Here is a 23,906-nt window from a genome sequence, read left to right on the forward strand (position 1 = left end):
TCCTCTATTCCATTTTGAGATGTCCCAAAATATTGTCCTGTTTCTAAAAATAAAAGTCATTAATTTACTAATGTTCCTATTATACCCCTATTAAGTTACTAATTCAATTTTTTGATAAATTTTTTTAAGGGTAGTTTTGGAAACTTATACATTTTTAAAAGATAGACAAGACAATAAATGATGTTCCCTTAAAAAGTTTGACTTTTCAAACAGGACAAAAAAAATGGGACAGAGGGAGTATTATAAATTTTTTTAAGGGTAGTTTTGGAAACTTATACATTTTTAAAAGATAGACAAGACAATAAATGATGTTCCCTTAAAAAGTTTGACTTTTCAAACAGGACAAAAAAAATGGGACAGAGGGAGTATTAATTTAAAATATTTAAGAGACAACAAATAACAAGTACATAAATCATTAATAGAACAGAGAATTACCTTGTGAAAAAGGGTGGCTTTTGTTGGCCTCAGCCTTGGCTGTGTGTACAGAGAGCCGTAAGAAAGCCGAATTCTCGAAAAAGAAGGAAATTTGGGAGGTGGGTTTCTTTTTAGGATGAGAGAAATCTAAGACACGATATTCTGGGTTTTCTTTCTCTCTCTCTCTCTGAGATTTCTCGCAGATTCTCGCTAACCAAACAGGGAATGCGAGACAACGTAATAATATAATTGGATTTATAGGGGCAGTGAGTGATAAATGATGACTATTATTTTATTTTTTTTTTATTTATTTGGGTACTATTATTTTTGGTATTTTTTTTAGGTCAAAATGTAAAGGAGATGTAAAAGAGAGGTTTTAATTTTTACAAAATAGGCGTAGTTCCCAAGGGCACATCCCTCGGGGACCCGTGGTTACATGTATTCACTACTTGCTTTCACTGAACCTAGCTTTTAGATCTTCTTTTCCCTTGATTTTTTAGTTTTTTATGTTTTGAAAAGAGAGACATAAAAGAGTAACAAAAATACAAATTTACTCATGTTTTTAACAGAAGTGGGTAACGGGAGACAAACGGAACTAGTCTTAAGTAAGTAAAGTGTCAATTTTTAAACCACAAGTAGGCAAAGTGTTTTTCAGGCAAATCACAAGTGGACAAAGTGTAATTTTCCCATTTATTTTTTATTTTCTTAATTTTTAAAAAATAAGTTAACAAAAATTTTATAAAAAAAAAACTTTAATTAGGGGAACAGCATCGCTCACTCCCCACATCTGAAGAACCAAAATTCTAACCCCACCCATCTGATAACTGAGAGACTAAAGTATCTATTTGGGATCTGCTTATTCTACTGAAGCTGAAAACTTTTTATTAAAAATACTGTAAATAAAAGTAAAAGTTAGCTGAAATAATACAGTGGCACCTATGAATAGTATCAAAAAAGCAGTAAGACCCATGAATAGTAGCAAAAATTAGCTGAATAATAAAATAAACTGGCAAAAATAATTTTTGCCAAAAGCACATAGAGAGGGAGAAAAAGGGGGAAAGAGAGAGAAAGAGAGAGAAATCGAGCGAGAGATTGAGACAATGTAAGTATGGTTTGTTGGGGTTGAAATATTATTTGGGTTTATTTTGAATGTCCAAAACATTTACTGGTTTTGGTTTTTTTGGCCTAATTTGTGATTCTGTTTGTGCAATTTTTGTTCTAATGCTTGATTTGACCAGTTTTGCCATCTAGGTATTTTGTTTTTATGGTCCTCAGTTTATAAAGATTAAAATTTTATTTAATGGGGCTTTGAATTTTGTTGGTGGTGTTGTGCGACAGATATGGCTTTTGGTGTTTTGCATTTATCTATGCTTTTTTTACGGATCATGTGATTCATTGGTAAAAGTTGTGGATTTAGGTGGGTGAGGTTAGAATTTGGGTTCTTCAGATGTGAGGAGCCTAATTAAATTTCTAGGCTTTTTTTAATTAACGTTTTTTAATTTTTAATTTTTAATTTTTGAGTTAAGAAATAAATAAAAAATAAATATTAAATAAAGGGCAAAATGTCATGGTGAATTAACAGCAATATTGGATAGATTATTAATAGATGACAAATTGAGGATTATTGAAACTTAGAGTACTGAAATGACAAAATGCAAATTTAAAGGACTGAAATAAAACTAATGAAACTTAGAGAGTGAGTTTTGTATTCTGGCCTTGATTTTATCTTATTGAGCTCAAGACTTAGTAATTGGGCTGAATTTCAAGTTGAGTTAGGCTTTGGAGTGAGATTATATCGTCATAGTTACACCCAATTAAGTCTGGACCTCTATTAAAAAAAATTTATAATTACAATAGAGAGAGGAGATTACAATCACGATATTTTCAATAAGACTCTTGACAACCTATACTCTATTTTACTTGTAAAGCTGTGTTATTAACTTATTATTTGGAGGTTGCTAAGGCCAAATTTTATGTTTTCTTTTGACCAACTTAAGTTTTCTTCTTAACCATATTTTTCAATGCTATTGCTACCAAGTATCAAATACAGGAAAACTCGAAAAACACTCTTTAAAAAAATAAAAAAAATAAAAAAGCACCCAAACAAACATAGTAGTAAATTAAGAACCCCAAATTTCTATGGAATGTATTTGTCCAAACAAACATCTTTGGCTTCTATAAGTTCAGAGCAAATGAGAGAGAAATTTCATGTCTCCTTTTGCCTTGAATAGCATTATGTGGCTCTTCATTATCCCTAACTAAATAAAGAACCATTAATTGAATCACCTGCAGCTATATCTATGATCATGTGTAAAGTAAAAGTATAACTAAACACTTAGAAAAGGAAAGGAAAAAGGAAAATAACACTCTCTCTCCCTCTCTCTCTCTCTATATATATATATATATGTATATATGTATGTATGTGTACACTAAATGCCATTGGCCAATTTCCCATAGTAGGTAATGAAGTTATAAGTAATAAAATATAAATTGTATATCACAAATAGAATACTAGCAGCGGCTATATTTTACTCACACCAAGTGAAAACCTTTAATTATATTTTTTTTTACAAGTACCTTTAATTATTATTATTTTTTAGAATACTAAGTATTTTAACATACACACACGGAAAAATGAGAGAATGTCTTAAAGAAACTTACAGTAATATATATCCAAAGAGCCTAACTCTTAAATACTTGGGTGAACTAAATAACTCTGCTAAAATTTGGGGAGGTTTCAAATTAAAACCAAATTATAAAAAGGTTAATCTAAAATCATATTTGAATCATTTTGGCGGCAATGATAAGTCATTGTTAATGAAAGTAATTGAATTTGTATAAGCTATGACTAAAATGTGTATACCACAAAGAGTCATTCCATGTAAAACTAATGACATAGTATATTATACGAAATTTGTGAAATTTTATACTAATCAAACATTTAATTATTATCACCTAAACATTCATGATAATTTTCGCAGTCTTGACCGTGTATGTTCCTCCAATGTTGAAGATATTTATCATGTTGATTTAGTACATTCTTAATAAAACTTTCGAAGTTTCTCCTAAAAAAGATATCATATACTATATAATTAGAATTCTATTATACAAGTTTGTGTTTGCACTAACTGGACACTTCTTCTTCTTTTTTGCATTTTTTCTCCTTATATAATGCGGCACACTATAAGTCTGTGAAATAACTAACGACTCTAAGTAAAAAACTATTTTAGAAATTTCGAAAAGTTTAAGAAATATTTCTCCTATAAACATTATACTACCAAAAATTCTAGAAATTTAAAAGAAGTTTTATTATTTATTTTATATTATTTTTATAACTTATCATGATTTTTTTAATAATAAAGTTTTTTTTTTCTTACACACACATATATATATGGTTTTTTGTTATATGCTAAGTAAAACTAATTAGAAATTATAGTTTTAACCAAAAATAGAAAAACATACCAACACTACCCAAATTCTGATTAAATTTTATTCTTCTCTAAACAAATTAATGTTTGTTTTTTTTTAATAAATTCTTTGATTTGAATTTTTTTATTGATTTAAAATTATCTTATATATATTCTCTCATACATCATACGAATTAATGACTAATTTAACCAATATTGTAAAAGAAAATAAGGTAAGTCATAGTCTATGCTCACAAGGTAGTATTGTGAATGTGATTTTAACTTTTACATCTGAATGTGGTTTTATAAATTATTTTTGTTACATAAGGCACTAAGTTGGTTCATTCGTAATTTTATGTGGCCAGTAATTTAATAAGGGAAGAGAAATGGCAGAAAGTGCAATCAACCTAGCCAAAGACTATTTGGCCCCGTTGTTAGTCCGAGAAGCAAGATTGCTGGTGGGAATCCACAACAAAGTTGAGAGCATCCAAAGTGAATTGGAGTTCATCCAGTCTTTCCTCAAGGATGCAGATTTAAAAGCGGAGAAGGGAGACACTAGCAGTGTTACACAAACATGGGTCAAAAATGTAAGGGAAACAGCTTATCACATAGAAGATGTAATTGATGAATACCTACTTCATTTTGCAAAATATCCTCAAACGCAAAGACGAATTTATCGTATACCCTTCAAGATTTTTCAATTTACTGCCAACTTGAAACCAAGACATGTGATTGCCTCTAAGATTCAAGATATCAACGACGAGCTCAAGGCACTCAGAGAGAGAGGTGAAAGATTTGGCTTCAATAATTTGGAGCAAGGAGGATTGAGCAATGATGCTAGACAGCCAAGATGTGATTTATGGAATGACCCTCGAGAGGCATCCCTTTTCATTGCAGACGATGAGCTTGTGGGCATTGAGGCTTCCAGAGACAATTGATAAAGTTGTTGGTAAACAGACCATCTAATCTCATGGTGATTTCAGTGGTTGGCATTGGTGGGCTTGGTAAGACCACTCTTGTCAAGAAAGTGTATGAAAACGAGCAAGTGACGCTGCCCTTTCATTGTAGTGCTTGGATCACTGTGTCTCAATCATACAAGATGGAGGATATATTGAGGAAAATGATAAAGGATTTCTACAAGGCAAGGAAGGTTATTCCCCCTAGGGAGATTGACACAATGGAAAGAACAATGTTAATTCAAGAATTGAGGCAATTTTTACTTGAATTGAGGTATGTAGTAGTTTTTGACGATGTATGGGATATGAGCTTCTGGCGTATTGTAAAACTTGCTTTACCGGATGAGAACAAAGGCAGTAGAGTAGTAATAACAACTCGAGATGAGAGTGTTGTTCCCTCTGACAAACAATCTCCATTTTATCATGTGTACAAATTGTCACATCTATCATTCAAAAAAGCTCGAGAGCTTTTTTGCAAGAAGGTCTTCCAATGTGAAGAGGGGATTTGTCCCCGTGAATTAAATGAATCGTCAAATAGCATAATTAAGAGATGCGATGGGCTGCCACTTGCAATTGTGACTATAGGCGGTCTTTTGTCAACAAAACAAAAGGTTGAGTCTGAGTGGATCAAATTTCTTGATAGCCTAACTTCAGAGTTAGAAAGTAATCCCCATCTCCAAGATATCACCAAAATCCTATCTCTTAGCTATGTTGATCTACCTTACAACCTCAAAGCTTGTTTCTTATATTTCGGCATGTTTCCAGAGGATTACTTCATTAATAGTGCAAAACTAATTCGACTTTGGATAGCCGAGGGTTTTGTAAAAGAAATGTCAGGGAAAACATTGGAGGACATTGCACAAGACTATTTGAACCAGCTTATTCATAGAAGCCTAGTTCAAGTGGCATGGATTGATTTTAATGGAAAAACCAGAAGTTGTCGAGTCCATGATATGTTGCATGGGTTCATTCTTAATAAGTCAAAGGAGTTGAGTTTTCATTGGGTCTCAATACAGAACTGCTTAAGGGTAGAGAGAATTGCTCGACGCCTCTCAATTCAAACCAAGGTAAATACCCCTTTGCAAAGTATTACTAGTTCCCAAACTCGTTCTATTCTCATTTTGGGGTTAGATGAAGTGCCCAATTCTTTTCTAATGACTTGTTTTTCAAATTTCAAGCTTATGAAAGTAATGGATTTTGAAGGTGCTCCTATCAATTGTATTCCTAAAGAAGTGGGAAGCCTATTCCATCTAAGATATTTAAGCCTAAGAGATACAAAAGTGCAAATGCTTCCAAAGTCCATAGGAAAATTGCTCAACCTAGAGACGTTGGATTTGAAACGTTCCCTTGTGTCTGAGCTTCCAGTGGAGATTAGTGGGCTTCGTAAGCTACGATATCTTGTGGCCTACAATTATAATAGAGATACCAAGTTCAATATAGATTCTCGGCGTGGAATAAAGATACCAAATGGCATTAGGCATTTAGAGTCCTTACAGAAGCTTTTTTATATTGAAGCCACCAGCGCTACACTTATAACAGAATTGGGAAGTTTGGCACAGTTGAGAAAGTTAGGGATCTCTAAATTGAAGAAAGAGAATGGGTTGGATTTGTGCACTGCGATACAAAAAATGAGTCAGCTTCGGTCATTGGAAATTGTAGCAACAAGTGAGGAAGAAGTTCTTAATTTGCAATCGTTGCCTTCTCCTCCTCTCCTCCTACAAATTCTTTGCCTAATAGGGCGACTAGAAAAGTTGCCAGAATGGATTCCCAAACTCAAGAGTATATTGAGAATTGATTTAAGCTGGTCAAAATTAATGGAAGATCCATTAAAGGTCCTTCAAGCTCTGCCTAATTTGATGAGTCTTCAGCTTCATGATGTATACGGAGGTGAGCAATTACATATTGAGGGAGGACGCTTCCAGAAACTCAAGTTTCTTCGGCTTGATAATTTGGGAGGATTGAATAGGTTGATAATAGATGAAGGTGCTCTGCCTCTTCTTGAAAATTTTGAAATTGGAGAATGCCCACAGCTGAAGGAGGTGCCCTCTGGCATCCACCATCTGAAAAGCCTCAAAATTCTGGAATTTACTGAAATGCCAACTGAATTCGTTCTTAGTCTGCAACCAGATGAAGGCCCTGATTTTTGGAAAGTCAAGCATATTCCCTCTGTTGAATTCTGGTATAGGACTCATGGAGAAAACTACATTTGGTACACGCTTGGTGATTCAGCATTGTTAAAGCGTCTACGAAGTTGATTCGTGGAGGACCGAAGTGCCCACACCACTTTCAGGAAATTACAGGTACGTCCCCACCCACTTATTTATTATTAGACTGTTACATTTACTGTAAATTACCAAAGTCTTTCACACATGCAATTACAGACACCATATTTCATAAGCCACTACTCCATTTTGTTAACCAACTTCAACCCAGAAAATGATCATAAACATTGTTTCCGATTGGAAACATATTGAAAATTTAATGGTTCCCCTTCCCTGTTTTTTCCTCTTTCTTATACTACTGCTTCTAACAAATAAATTGCTTCTATTATGACAATTAGCTTGAAACTAATCAAGAATTTTATAGATATCACTGTGAGTAGCATGAAGCAATAATTGGACAACAAGCATTGTTCAAATTCTAATTTATAGACAACTCTTTTACTAATGTTAGTATACATTATCAAGTTTGTTTATTGTGGACAGGAAAGATGATTGAGTGCTTAAGTTTTACTTGCCTATGAATTATAGTTGGTAAGCCTGAATTTCCTCCTTTCACACATTATAGACCTTTTTCTTTTTTGCATTTTTATTACATTTAAATTTTTATTTATACTGCTCTTGTTAATACTGTAGGCTTAGCTTCAAATGCCAATGTTTCCAGGATTTTCATGAGCCAGATCAAACAAGATACTGCTCTTTTCTCAACCAGCCAAAACATAAGCAGTTGTTTCTCCCGTTCATTGTTGCCTTTGTCATTATATTGTTGTAATGTGTTATTGTTTCTGTATTGAGATTGTTATAATTTGTAATCTTTTCTGTATCAAACTTATGCTACGCAAAAGAGTGATGTTTTAGTTGAATTGTATTTGTTGTCTTTAGAATGGTTTAAGTGTTTCATTGGTATGATCGCATGTAATGGCTTTGATATAATAGCTAAAAATTCTATATAATGACTTTTGTGTATAATTTGTGAAAGAGTAACTAGATGTATATGTTTTCTTTCTTTATTCATCGAAAAATAAATAAATAGAAACTGTATCGAATAGGCTTCTTGTTCTGATTATGGAGTGTCCTCAACTATTTCTAAAGACTAAGATGTTGTGTATGGTGTGGTGCTGCCATTTTGGCTTTGAGTAAGTTTCTGTGCTGCTGTAGTGTTGTTGCCTAGTTTGTTGCATATTTTATTTTGATGTATGTTAGGTGTTATTAATTTGATGTATAAATTCAGCTTTTGTTGCTTCTTTTTGAGCTTCTTGTATGATTTTTCTTGTTTCAAGAAATTTTACTCATTCATCTGAGGAAAAAAAAAACTAGATATTTTTTTACCATATGCAACATTCATTCATATTGATAAAAATGAAGTCCACTTCTAAACAACAAAATTGAAAAAGGTTCAATTAGTACTAAACATTATGAATTTAGTTACTGATGAGCGTCTCCCACAAAAGATTTTGACATCTTAAATCCTGATTTTTGGTAGGAATCCTAACTTGGAGGTTAGACTATATTTCCCCTAAAAGACTTTTTGATTCCAGAATTTTCTGAATGAAACCTCATGTACTGACACTGTGATCTTGTTTCAGTAAATTTAACTCATTCATAAATAATAATAATAATTGAACTAGAATTTTGTTTGCCTTATTCACAGTGTGATCTTGCTATGATTTTAGAATTATGAGCTTCTTCTTTTTTTCCTTTTTCTTTTTTTGGAGGGCGGGGAGGGGGGGTTCAACCATAAAAAATGAAGCGTTGAGGGCACTTAAGAAAGGAAGAAAAAAGAAGAGAGCATCTAGGTCATAACTTGATTATTTTAATTAACAGATAACAAGATCACCATTTGATATCAGCAAAGGAATTTTTTGAAATCTAATAATGTAAGATTAGTTTTGATTAATTTAGCTGATAAAGAACGTAGTTTAAAAAGTCTATAGCAAGTGGAAACCCATTGGCAGAAGTTTATTAGTTCATTCACTCCTAGTAACCAATCGGTTTTGTCCATAGCTAACAACAATGTGTAAGCATTCCCCCTAACATTGGAGCACTGTCCAATAATCTGCTATGAATAAAAGATAAAAGCTTTCACACGCTTTCTCAAGGAAAATGCAATTTACAAAGGTGCCCTGATGGGCTTGTAGGAGATCAATGGGGAGTAGTTCCAGGCTTCCAACTTCAGGTTTTTCTATTAGTGAACATCAAATTTGTAAAGTTATTAAGGATAATCACAATTACAGAAAAGACATTTGCTTATAATTTGTGAAAGAGTAAATCGTATGTATATGTTTTCTATATTCATCCAAAGAAGAAATTAGAAAACTGTTATGAACAGTATTATTTTTTTGGATTGGGAAATGTCCTCAACTATCTTTAAAGACTAAAATGTCATACCAATGTGGTGTTGTCTTTTCTGCTTTGAGTAGTTTCCTCTGTTGCTGCCTAGTTTGTTGCAGGTTTAGCTTTGATGTTTGGTAGGTATTGTTAGTTTGCTCAGTTGATTCAGCTTGTGCTGCTTATTTTGAACCTCTTGTACTGTGATCTTGTTTCAAAAAATTATCTCATTCATCTCAAAAAACAAACAAGAAATTTTTTACCATATATGCCATTCACAATGATAAAAACGTTAGTCCACTTCAAACTAATAAACTCAACATAAGTTCAATTAGTATAAATCACTATGGATTCAGTTAATGATGAGTGTCTCCATAAAAGAGCTTTAAAATCTGACAACCTGACTTTTTGGCAAGGAAATCCTAACTTCACATTGCAAATCCTAGAGGTTTATATACTATATCTTCCTTGTTTCTTTCTCAAAACTTGTCAATGTGTGAGTTCATAAATTAACTTGTCATTGGCACTAAAAGGTATTGAATGAAATTGGTCTGTTGTCCTTACCAAATATGTGAAACATAAAGTCGTTCTGCTAAAAGTTCTACTTTGGCCAGTGAACATCTTGACGGCTGACAATTTCTATGCAAGTATTTACCAAATGATTTTTGGATGTTTTCCTTTGTTCTCTTAGCCATGAAAGTGTAAATGCTACTGGATTGCTGGTTATCATAGAATATATATTGCATTATAATAGTATTAAGGCAATGTGATTTTCTTACTAAGTCAAATCAACATTAACAGTAATGAATGACGTTCGCATGTGAGTACATTCTCATAGTAAAAATTAGGAGAATTATGAATATAAAATCACTGTGTCGTTGGTTTTATCCTCATGTTAGATAGAGAGTTACTGAGCTTGGAGTGAGTCACTGATGGGTCCCGATTTAGTAGCCAATGCAGAGAGATTGGAACCAATGGAACCTGCTCGGGGCAGGCTAGAATTCCGATGGTGTCGACACCAGAAGGATCCGGGATGTGTTGTCGGCGAGCAAAGACAGTTCTTCCACCTTGCACTTTGTTTGCCTGAGCTCCCTTGTGAAGTTGGTGAAACAAGTAAATGAGAGTGCTTCAAATCTTCCAAACTAAATTCTGCCATCTTTATCTTCCGGTCCATCTGCTTTATGTTGATCTTCGGAGGCTTTTGCTCCACAATTTCATCCATATAATGTATATTGTAACCTTGAGAAAAATATAAGACATTACAAATCAAATGAACAATCACAATGGTTGTTGAATTTGAATTCCTATTTTACATTTATATGGCATGTCACAAATTATTTGTTGTGGCGAGACTATGTTTCTAAATTGACTTGTAGAAGAAACAGGAAAATATGTTTTGATTGATTGTCATAATTTTGAATCGTCATTATTCAGAAACTCTGATCAAAATCCTGCTGAGAAAAGACCTATTCTTCGAAGGTCTACACTTGCAAAGTGGAATTGAAGAACATTTCTGTTGAATGAGAGTGAATAATTTACTCAAATGCACTCTCTAAATATTTTATTGAATGAGAGTGAATTAAGTACATTTACATTTTACATAGAGGTTCAATACAGCTCTATTATTTATAGTCCAAAATAAAAATTAAGAGAAAGGAAAATGTATATTCGTAACTAACTCAGTTTAGCCGTTGCACAGTGCTAACTAAAATATTACTGATTCCTGACTAATCACTTAGCAACGTGTGTCAAAGCCTAATTGACTGTTTTTAAACTCACGTGAAACACTTATGTCTTGCGACACCGTTTCATAAACGAATGTACTCCTTCAAGTGGAGACGACACCGTTTGCAAAAAAAGAAAAAAACAACATTTCATGCTTCTATCAAAAATAAAATAAAAACTGTTGTATGGTCTTAGAAAAATTCGAAATCAAAGATTTTACTGTCCAGATATGAAAAGGAGAATTTCAAGGGAAATGGAGGAAATTCATTTTTCTTTTTATGAATTTGATAATGTACAAAGTGTTATGTCATTTCAAATTTGTAATTTCATAGTCTTGACTCTTGAATACACTTCTAGATTTATTTTGAAAATCTCGCTGTTAGATTACATGTTCTATATGTTCTTAACTTGCGTACCAATTTTCATGTTAATTGTATGTTATTTACTGTTCGATTCATAAACTCATCTTTTATGCATTATTTTAAAATGTAAAAACTTGGTTTTAAATTGTAAAAACTTGATTTTAAACAATTGATAGATGACATGATATTGATCTTTAATCACTTTGAAATTTCGCAAGTATAGAGAATATATGAACATAATGTAATCCAACGGTGAATTTGTCAAAATTTGGATTTAATTAAAAAAATTGAGTAGTGTAACATTACTTAAAGTTACAGTATGTGTAACTTTAACCTAATCCTAGTTAGTTTGGAAAACGATACACAACTCCATGTTGTACTTTCTCCTCTTACATAAATAGTAGATCTCACCATAAATTTAATTAGAATGACCTACTATTATGTGAGAGAACGGAGTGCACCATATATATATATATATATATATATATACACACACTAGCCTCTGAGCACGTGCTCACGCGCGTGCTTAGAAGCTCTTCTATTTTTTGAGTAAGGGTTAATTTAGAACATTTATTATACTTTAGAATTATTACATTTTTCAATTACAAAAAAAAACCTAGGGGTGTGACGAAAAATTATTTCACTTGTTAACGCATAATACTCATCACACCCCCAGATTTTTTTTGTGATTGGAAAATGTAGTGAGCCCAAAGTATAATAAATGCTCTAAATTAACCCTTACTCAAAAATAGAAGAGCCTCTAAGCACGCGCGTGAGCGCGTGCTTAGAGGCTAGTATCCCTAATTGAAGTTTACATGTTTGTCTACTAATATTACACATTTGCGAGTGACTGATACAACCAGAAATGTCATGAGACTAGCTACAAAAAATCAACACCAAAATTGCATTTAAAATTTGAAATCATATGTTTGTGTGTGAATGTGTTCATTTTTTGTGGCTAGCCTCATGACATTTTTGGTTGTATCAGTCATTCAAAAATGTGTAATATTAATGGACAAACATGTAAACTTCAACCAGGAATAAATAGAAAATTATAACATTAAATCCAAAAAATAAAAAAGAGCATCATTAGTACACGTGCTCCTATTCTACAAATATCATCCAAATTTTGCGTTGCTTCTAATGTGAATGTTAATAGATAAATTTTGGAAACCTTAATATAATTAGAATTTGAAAGTGTAGAAGATTGTTCAAATTGGGTTTGTGATTGAAAAATATAAAGCAACAGTTCAATATTGTCATCTACTTCATTTTTAGATCTCTCTGTTAATGTGGCCCAACTTCCTAACAAAAATTACCCTATAACATATGGAGAATCCTGAAGAATGAGGGGTCCTAGTTAACTTGTTAAAGAACATCAGTAGCATAAAATCTTGTTTTTTTATTTTTTTTAAAAAAAAAAAAAAATCACCCACCATACATATGCGAAAGTCAAAATTTCCAAAATAAACATGCAAAGGTAAACAGAAGCATAGATATAAGATTAGGAATTGACAAATAAATAATTTCCCTCTTCATTTGAAAAATAAAAATGATAAAGAAGGGAACACCATAGGTACATTGTAATTACACATTCAAAAAATAATTTAATTATTTAATTGTTGCTTTCCATGATTCAAATGTAATTACACATTCAAAATTAAGTGGCTCAGATGTGAAACATGAGTAAGAAAAGGAAATGCAAAAGTTTGGTAACTTCTTCATAAAATCTTGGGGTTCATGCAATCTTAACGCTTTCGTTCGGCTAAAATCCTAGATTGGCATCAGTCATCGATCTATCAAGGTCGCTTTATAGTGCTTTCAGTTGAAACACATATCTGCAAACCACAATGTGAATGGAATAAGGATATTACTATCTTTCTCAAGAGTTTTTGGTCCAAACAAAGTAAAAGGAAATTTTTTACAGAAAATTTGAATAGATTGAACAGTGCAAACATACCTTTTAGTACATGCGTTCCCAATAGTGATAATGCCCGTTCATCCTCATCCACCAATTTGAAACCAAAATCCTTTCATTCAAAATGGCATGCAAAACGTATTAGATCAAATCAGACTCCATAAAATTATTTCATAAAAGTAGAAGGAACAAAATTAAAGCAAATATCATAGGAAATAGGAATGAAATCAAACTTGCCAGCACTCTTGAAAGTATAAGAGATTACGCAAATTGGCGGAAGAAATGATGATCATAAGTGTTACAAAATCACAGCTCAGACTCTTGAAATCAACATCATTAATAATTAAACGATGCAATTAGAATGGAGATGGTAATGAAAGTTAAAAAAAAAAAAAAAAAAAAAAAAAAAAAAAAAAAAAAAAAAAAAAAAAAAAAAAAAAAACTGGAAAAGAACGTGAAAACGTGAAACATGGGAAATAGAGGAAGTTTGAATAATAGACTCTCTTTTTTTTAATAAAGGTAATTGATTTTTTTTTTTTTAATCAATTATCATGGCAGATATATTCACCCAAAAAAAAAAATGTTTGTTTTAATTTAATTTAATTTTTTTAATAAAGGAATAAAGCAATTTGAAAATCATCAGAAAGTAGTCCTATTTTGTAGGCAATGTTTTAGTGTAAGTTAGACATGTATTTTTACTTGACTACCCTTTACTTTTGTCTCTATTTAAACATAGGCTGTAGGGGTATTTTAGAACAAAAAAAAAAATATGGTCCAAACAGGTGTAGCCCCTTAAATAGTAATATAGATATATATATATATATATATAAGTTAAATTGTAGCATTTATTGTACAATGCTACGCTTAGTTGAGCCACATCATCTGCCACATCAGTCACCTATTTCCAACATTTTCTCTCTCATTTTAAACTATTTTACTCTTTATTAATTTATCACCTTACAATTACACTTCCTCCAACATTTCCACTCACTTTTACCAATTTATTTCCCCATTACTCTATATTTTAATGTTGCAATTCCTCCATCCCTTCATCTTCCTTTTATTTTGACTTTTCTTCTCCCATTTTATTTAGTATAAATTTTGCTATTCTCTCTTCCATACAATCCATATTTTGTCTACACAAAAAGGTAAATACTCTCTCTCTCTCTCTCTCTCTCTCTTCTCTCTATATATATATATATATATATATTCATTTCCTTTGGTGGATTTTTTATTCTTGATTGCATCTCTATTTTAGGTTGATGGATTTTTGTGTTGAACTCTACTTTAGGTTGATGCGATTTGGTAGTATTTTAATTTCTTATCTTTTTTCTTTTCTTTTCTTTGATTGATAGATGTTATCATATGTGATATGACATTATATGGTATATAATGATATAATGTTATTTTATTACGTAAGCAGCATGGTTTGGATAATTTGCTGTTTACAACTATACATTTTCTTTTGAATATATTCTTTTACTCATCTTCTTTATATAAATTTACTATTTTTCCCACATTCTCTCCCAAAAATGTGATTACTCTCTCTCTCTCTCTCTCTCTCTCTCTCTCTCTCTATTATTTATTCTTTCCTGCAACTCTATTTTAGTTTGATGAATTGTTGTATTTTTTATATCTCTACTTTGGGTTGATACATTTTGGTAGTGTATTTTTTGAGTTCCCCATCATATGTACTCTCTCTCCCTCTTATATTTTAGTTTGAGTTAATTCTTAGATATTTTGGAAGTGGGAATTTGAGTTTATATAATATACGATCTACATGGCTATGTATCTGAATGTTTCTATCAATTATTTGAGCAATATCCATGTAAATTGTATTTATCAATTATTTGAGCAATATCAATTGTAAATTCATTACGAGGTTTGATTATTATGATCTCTTTAAGAGAATGAGATATTTGAATATTAAAAAAGTTTAGCTGCAAAAAAAAAAAAGAAAAAAGAAAGAAAAAGAAGAAGAACTCATAACACACTATAACAAGAAGATACTTTTTTTTTGGTAAACTGGAATTATCATTAAAAAGAAGAAGATACTTTACAAATGAATATTAATCTACAGTCCATAAATTGTGATGTAATAATCTGTTCCTAGTTCCTGCAATGTTGTACTGTCATCGTCAGTGTTATAAAGGTACATAGATGCCTCATGCCTGTGCAACTTGCAATAAGGAAACTTGTAGTAATTGATCAAGACAATGACTACCCCACAAACTCAAAGACTGAAAAAAATTCCCTTCAGAATCCTACCTTTAAATGCTTTGCTTACCTCAAAGGCTCCCTCACCCAATAGGAAAGATCTGACTTTTCTCTTGCTTTGCTTTCCTTCATTCAATTATTAATGTTTGAAGTACTCCAATCACAATATATTTATAATTTTTTAATTTGTAACTTGCAGAAAATGAAAATAGATCTGTTTTTATGGGCAATTCTTAGGTAGTTTTAGAGTAGTTTCTAGGCTTTCACAAAGAGCACTACTCCAAGACTGCCTAAATTTTTTCTTTTGCTAAAGACCGGTGATCAAATTCCATAAGTTCGGGTCCAGCCAGTAACATTGACCGTATGCAATTCCAATCCGGTTGGACTCTTCTATTATAAATTTCGCCAACATAAACTTTCAGCTGGCAACTTTATACCCACCTCAAAAATTTCATAGTTGTGTTGATAATATGGTTTCAACTTGATCACCAGTCTTTAGCAATACCAATTTTCATATTCAATACCAAATTGCTATTTCTTTTCCCTAAAGCAATGGCACAATCTGGATTTTTTTCTTTTTTTCTTTTTGTCCCTTGACATCTTCAGCCATAGAAGTGATCTCTTGCAAAGCAAAATAAATCTATGGCACTCCGTTTCTAAGTCCTGAGCATACAAGACAACTCCATTAAGTAAATTTTGTAATGTAAGATGTCATGCTCTTTCGCAAATTAGCTTAGACATCTACTTTATGTGGGGAATAACTAACATACATTTATGTTCAGATTGAAATTTCTGCTTTATCTACTTAAGAAGAAAAAGAAGCGACATTTAAAGAGCAGAAGTGCAATTTAAAGAGCAGGTACTCATACTTTTCTGATGCTTTTTATTGGGACCATCGTGAAATGAGTTTATTCTGTTTTATTTGTTCTTAGCATGGTAATCGAGTCGAGCCCACTTCATTACTAATTTTCTTGAATTGTTCAAGCTTGGCTTGGCTTTATTGATTAGTCAAGCCAAGTTCAAGCTTAATATCAAGCTCAGACTCGAGCTCAGGTCAAGCTTTTGAGCTTTAGATCTAAAAAAAATTACATTATCAAATGCTTAAATTTCTAAAATTAAAAAAAAAAAAATAGTATATTCATTTTATCATGTAACTCGTCCTACTTATGACTAGCCATTATTCAAATAAAAAATTTACATAATTAAATTCATTCATTCATCATTTATTGTCTACAGCTTCAACAATTATTTAAAATACAATTTTTACATTCATGTTAGATGGTGAAGAATTATAAAAATACTTGTTTGTAATTATTATGAATAAGAAAATACTAACATGTTTCAAAACTTTATGTTAGACGATTGATAGGGAAAGATCATATGTGGCCCACTTAATTAATTAATTTATTTTCAAATGTAACTATAGTCTAAAGTAATTCTTGGACAGTTTAGAAGGATGGAAAAAATTAAGGTAATACATAGCGTTCCCATATTGGCCATGTCATTATTAAATTATGTGTAATGAGTATATTTAGCTAATATATATAAACTTATAAATGAGTCTATGCTTGAATTGTTTTGTATCAAGCCTAATAGCTCACGAGCTTGTTTGTGAACAAATTTTTTTGCTTAGGCTCGGCTTGTTTATTAAATTAGCCTAAAACTAAGGCTCAAGCTTGGTTTATTTATAAACAAATAAACATGAACGATCTTTTTATTGAGCCGAGTCCGAGTTGTTCATGATTGGTTTGGTTCATTTACAGCCCTACTTTTGTTTTCTCTTGACCAACTTAAGTTTTATTCTTAGAGCAAATTACAACTTGCCTACCTGTGGTTTGGCTGAAATTTAAGTTGCTTACTTGTGGTTTGAAATTTGACACTTCACCCACTTGAGATTTGACCGAAATTTAAATTGCCTACCTATGGTTTGAAATCTCATGGTAAAAGTTTTCCGCTGGATCCTTTTTGATCTTATTTGATTTTATATTTTTATGTTTTTTGTGTTTTTGAAGGAGAGAGACACAAAAGTGGAGCAAAATTACATATTTAGCCATGTTTTTAACAAAGATATGTTACGGAACTCTAACTGAACTAACATCAAGTGGGTAAAAGTGTCAAATTTCTAACTACAAGTAGACAACTTAAATTTCAGCTAAACCACAGATGGGTAAACTGTAATTTGCACTTCCTCTTAACCATATTTTTCAATGCTATTGCTACCATGTACCAAATACAAGAAAGCTCGAAAAACATTGTTAAAATTAAAAATAAAAATAAAAATAAAAATCATCCAAACAAACCTAGCAGAAAATTAGAAACTCCTCCAAATATCTATGGAATGTCTCAGCCCAAACAAACAGCTGAGCAAATGAGAGAGAAATTCCATGTCTCCGTTTGTCTTGAGTAGCATTACATGGCTCTTCTTTATCCCAAAAATAAATAAACAACCATTAATAATTGAATCACCTGCAGCCATATCTATGATCACGTGTAAACTAAAAGTATAACTAATCACTCAAAAAAAAAAAAAAAAGGAAAAAGGAAAAAAGAAAAAGAAAAAGGATTTCTGCCTCTCTCTCTCTCTCTCTCTCTCTCTCTCTCTCTCTCTCTCTCTCTCTCTCTCTATATATATATATATATATATCATATCATATCATATCATATCATATATTATATAAAAGTTGAGTTTAGAAGCCGTGGTTGCACTAAGTGGCTTTACCAAATTGCATAAATTTTTAAAATTTTTTTAAAAAAATAGATACAATTTTGTTCTTATCTTCTTCTCCTATAATTTTAAGTTGATAGAAATCTTAATTTGATTACAATTCAAATTTTTCATCTAATCCTTTATCATTAATTTATTTCATACTATTTATTTTTACTTAAATTATATTACTACACAGTCATCAAAAAAAAAAAATAAATAAAATAAACAAACAACAACGTTATTTGTTCATACTGCATACCGATTTACCAAACTTTTTTTTTGGATAAACTAACAAAAAATTATTGTAAATAACATAATATTCCTAAGTATTTAAGTTTAAAGTAAACACCTTCTCCTTAAAATTCTATATATAATGAAGGAGTTTACATATATACTTATACGTATGTGATCTTTTTTTATTCCTCTTTTTTATGGGATAGCAACAAACGCATTGATTAAATTAAAAATCTTAATTTCAATGGGATTTAGGTTCTATATCAAATGGAACTCTACCACTATATATAAGCTTACTCTAATATGTGAATACTTAAATCCTATGACAATGCAGTTGTATGCATTCTTTCTTTTTCTTTTTTCTTTTTTTTCATTTTTATTATTTTTAACTTCAAAAAAAAAAATTAACAANGGAGAGATCTAAAGAGGCCAAGGAGATCTAGAGATCTGAGGGATCTGGGAGAGAGGACATCAAACCATCTGAAGCACAAGCAGCATCAGAGAGGATTCAGAAGTCCAGAAGCTCTGCTGGAATCAAGCCCTGAAGCCTTCAGCAACTTCAAGAACTTCAACCCTCAAACACGAAGAACATTGAAACAGAATCATCCAAACTACCTGCCTAGATCTCAAAGTTCACTGAAATCAAGCTCAAAAGTCTCTAGAAACCTCAATAAATACAAATCAGTGAAGCTCTACGGATTCAAGCCTCTAAAGCACCGAAGAACTTCCAACACAACCTTCAAATACGAAGAACATTCAAAGAGAATCATCCAAATCATATTCCTAGATCTCAAAGTTCACTGAATCAAGCTCAAAAGCCTCCAGAAACCTCACAAACCACAAATCAGCGAAGCTTTACGGATTTAAGCCTCTAAAGCCCCGAAGAACTTCCACCACAAATCTTCAAAGATGAAGAACGCACCAAGAACACGAAGAACGTCCGAAAAACATGAAGAACAAAGAATTTCTAACAAGCTCATAGCCAGAGATTCATTGTAATTCTGTTTCGAAGGTCTTTGATCCATCCCTCAACCAAATTGAAGAATATTTGGTGTTCAAATCAAAATCACATTACCACAACTCCAATCAACAAATCTTCAAGGAGATCAAATTAGAGGATCACTCTTTTGTAATCACAGAGAATTGTACCACACAATTCTCAATACAAATTCGCACTTGTGAAACTATTTTTACTTGTTTGATTTATTTCAAACCGAGAAATTTAGTCGTCTACACTCTTTATTAATTTATCACCTTACAATTACACTTCCTCCAACATTTTCCACTCACTTTTACCAATTTATTTCCCCATTACTCTATAATTAATGTTGCAATTCCTCCATCCCTTCATCTTCCTTTTATTTTGACTTTTCTTCTACCATTTTATTTAGTATAAATTTTGCTATTCTCTCTTCCATACAATCCATATTTTGTCACACAAAAGGTAAATACTCTCTCTCTCTCTTTCTCTCTCTCTCTCTCTCTCTCTCCTCTACTATATATATATATATATATATATATATATATATATATATATTCCTTTCCTTTGGTGGATTTTTATTCTTGATTGCATCTCTATTTTAGGTTGATGGATTTTTGTGTTGAACACTACTTTAGGTTGATGCGATTTGGTAGTATTTTGATTTGTTATCTTTTTTCTTTTCTTTTCTTTGATTGATAGATGTTATCATATGTGATATGACATTATATGGTATATAATGATATAATGTTATTTTATTACGTAAGCAGCATGGTTTGGATGATTTGCTGTTTACAACTATACATTTTCTTTTGATATATTCTTTTACTCATCTTCTTTATATAAATTTACTATTTTTCCCACATTCTCTCCCAAAAAGGTGATTATCTCTCTCTCTCTCTCTCTCTCTCTCTCTCTCTCTCTCTCTCTCTCTCTCTCTCTCTCTATTATTTATCCTTTCCTGCAACTCTATTTTAGTTTGATGAATTGTTGTATTTTTTATATCTTTACTTTGGTTTGATACATTTTGGTAGTGTATTTTTTGAGTTCACCATCATATGTACTCTCTCCCCCTTTTATATTTTAGTTTGAGTTAATTCTTAGATATTTTGGAAGTGATAATTTGAGTTTATATAATATACGATCTACATGGCTATGTATCTGAATGTGTCTATCAATTATTTGAGTAATATCCATGTAAATTGTATTTATCAATTATTTGAGCAATATTAATTGTAAATTATTGTAAATTCATTATGAGGCTTGATTATTATGATCTCTTTAAGAGAATGAGAAATTTGAATCTTAAAAAAGTTTAGTTGCACCCAAAAAAAAAAAAAAAAAAACTCATAACACACTATAACAAGAAGATACTGTACAAATGAATGTTAATCTACAGTCCATAAATTGTGATGTGATAATCTGTTCCTAGTTCCTACAATGTTTTACTGTCATCGTCAGTGTTATAAAGGTACATAGATGCCTCATGCCTGTGCAACTTGCAATAAGGAAACTTGTAGACTATAATTGATCAAGACAATGACTACCCCACAAACTCAAAGACTGAAAAAATTTCCCTTCAGAATCCTCCCTTTAAATGCTTTGCTTACCTCAAAGGCTCCCTCACCCAATAGGAAAGATCACTTTTTCTCTTGCTTTGCTTTCCTTCATTCTATTATTAATGTTTGAAGTACTCCAATCACAATATATTTATAATTTTTTAATTTGTAACTTGCAGAAAATGAAAATAGATCTGTTTTTACGGTAATTCTTAGGTAGTTTTAGAGTAGTGTTCTAGGCTTTCACAAAGAGCACTGCTCCAAGACTACCTAAATTTTTTCTTTTGCTAAAGACTGGTGATCAAATTCCGTAAGTTCAAGTCCAGCCAGTAACATTGACCGTATGCAATTCCAATCCGGTTGGACTCTTCTATTATAAATTTTGCCAACATAAACTTTCAGCTAGAAACTTTATACCCACCTCAAAAATTTCATAGTTGTGTTGATAATATGGCTTCAACTTGATCACCAGTCTTTAGCAATACCAATTTTCATATTCAATACCAAATTGCTATTTCTTTTCCCGTAAAAGAAAGCACTTTCTCTAAATAGAATCTGAATTGAATTGATTGAAAAAAGTGACTGTACAATGGACGCTAATGTATTTATATACAATCATGTACAAGAGGAAACAATAACCAACTCCCTAACAAACTCCCCTGAAATCAAGGAAACAAGTAAAACAACCTATCTATGACACGTGTAATTCATCCCACTTGGGTACATTTCCTGTATTGAATGTATAATCTGATCATGATGTGGAATTGACTCTATTAAATCCTCTAAGTCTTCATTCCTTAGGATTGGATCTCTGTTTTTTCTTTGACCCTCTGATGCATCGTGCCCTGTATCCAACTGCAGTGTTTCACGCTTCTGTGGTGTAGCACAGGATGCACCTTGATGCCTCAATACATGATCAGATGCACTCACTTGCTGCTTCCCTTGCAATTGTATGCTATCATCCTGCTTGGAAGCATGTTGCTGTATAAGACATGCATTGGACTCAGCATTGCTTTTAACATTTCCCTAAAGCAATGGCACAATTTGGATTTTTTCTTTTTCTCCCTTAACATCTTCAGCCATAGAAGTGATCTCTTGCAAAGCAAAATAAATCTATGGCACTCCGTTTCTAAGCCCTGAGCATACAAGACAACTCCATTAAGTAAATTTTGTAATGTAAGATGTCATGCTCTTTCGCAAATTAGCTTAGACATCTAATTTATGTGGGGAATAACTAACTTACATTTATGTTCAGATTGAAATTGCTGCTTTATTTACTTAAGAAGAAAAAGAAGCGACATTTAAAGAGCAGAAGTGCAATTTAAAGAGCAGGTACTAATACTTTTCTGATGCTTTTTATGGGGACTATCCTGAAATGAGTTTATTCTGTTTTATTTGTTCTTAGCATGGTAATCGAGTCAAGCCCACTTCGTTACTAATTTTCTTGAATTGTTAGTAAAGAACTTGAGCCAGCACTAAAGAAATTCTTATAATAATCTGATTTAAAAATTATCAAAAACACCATAACAGTGGATTTTTCTTCTTTTACATCTTTTGCCTTATTGTATCATTAATTGTTTGACATTCTTCCTTACTCAATTCAGCGGGCACCTCAGGATAGCATCAGTTGTAATGGGCAAGGTTAGATACTGAGTTCAAATCATTCTAATTCTAACTTTCTCCCACTTTGTTGTTATTTTAATGGATAGATATATAAAATGTATATTCCCTGTATACAACCAAAGTACCAAACTCAGGTTCCTAATCAGTAACACGCTTCTCTACACATTTTCACCACCAAAATGAACTCCTAGATTTTTTTCTCATGGTCTACTGCTTTTCTTGTTTCTTTCCTTGTCATAACCTTGGTTTTCGTGGAGCTTCCTGTGTCTTTATGCACTGATCTGATGATTGGTACTCAAGTTGCAATACCAATACATTCAACAGTGGGGAGATCACAGATGTGGGTTATCCATTCTGGGGATCTGGCCAAGCTGGTGCTTGTGGCAATCCTCAGAGCTCACCTGTGAGAAAAATATACCACCATAGACATTATGAACATGAAATACAGGGGATTCCAAAACCAAAAGACTCCATATTGCAAAGAAGAACAACATTAATGGAATTTTTTTGCCCAATTTTGTGAATAGCAAACTCTATTCCAAGCTTTTCCACAGCGTCACACTCTTACAAAATATTACCATAATCTATGGTTGTTAGGAAAATCGACTTCTTATAATGTATGATTAGGTGTTCTCTTATGAAAATTTGAAATTTCACTTGCCCTCTACTTCGTAACATGGGCATGGGCTTTTAATAGTGAAATATGATGGCAGAGTTGTGTCTTGTTTAGTGAGAACCAAACAATTTCAAGCGATACTCTCTCATTTTTCATCAATAAGAGTCACCCATATCTTTAAGTAAATTACTCCTTTTAAATCTCTTTTAAAAAAAATATATATTTTCACTTATCCATCTTAATATTCACATTGTAACTACTTTTATAAATACTTTGCTTCCTAACACAGGGTGGCTGTACATGCAACCTAGGGGATTCAAACGAACCCCTGACCGTTTTTTATATTATTATATATAATTTTTTTTTGAACCCCCTAAAATAAAATTTTGAATACCTTGAACCTAATTTTTTTAATCTCAGTTGAAAAAAAGCTTGAATTTGATTATCTCAATGCTACTTTTACAATAATTTCGCAATAAAAGTTAAGTGGCCAATTGTAACTAGTTTCTATCAAGACCCACAACCGACATCACTTTTTCACCTACCTTTAACAACTTGTCATCTAAATTTTAATTGTTGTGAAATTTTTATGAAAATATTGTGTTAGTAGCACTACTATTAAAATATTTAATTTTATAAGAA

The 23,906-nt window shown here is 31.8% G+C and overlaps 1 protein-coding gene and 1 long non-coding RNA gene across 2 annotated transcripts; one reads left to right on the forward strand and one right to left on the reverse strand.

Moving 5' to 3' along the window:
- The first annotated feature begins 4,182 nt into the window (after positions 1-4,182).
- On the forward strand, positions 4,183-7,965 carry LOC112036408 (disease resistance protein RPM1-like). Its single transcript, XM_065764080.1, is given in 4 exon segments — positions 4,183-4,751; positions 4,754-7,077; positions 7,483-7,530; positions 7,633-7,965. Coding segments are annotated over 2 exon segments (2,823 nt in total). The 5' UTR covers positions 4,183-4,207; the 3' UTR covers positions 7,033-7,077; positions 7,483-7,530; positions 7,633-7,965.
- A 5,011-nt stretch (positions 7,966-12,976) lies between these two features.
- Positions 12,977-13,727, reverse strand: LOC136063645 (uncharacterized). Its single transcript, XR_010625273.1, has 3 exons — positions 13,567-13,727; positions 13,372-13,441; positions 12,977-13,249 (listed from the first exon to the last, which is right to left on the reverse strand). It is a non-coding gene; the product is annotated as an uncharacterized LOC136063645 (long non-coding RNA).
- Between the last annotated feature and the right edge of the window lie 10,179 nt (positions 13,728-23,906).

Source organism: Quercus suber, unplaced genomic scaffold (assembly GCF_002906115.3).
Source record: "Quercus suber isolate HL8 unplaced genomic scaffold, Cork oak 2.0 scaffold_21, whole genome shotgun sequence".
Taxonomy (NCBI): domain Eukaryota; kingdom Viridiplantae; phylum Streptophyta; class Magnoliopsida; order Fagales; family Fagaceae; genus Quercus; species Quercus suber.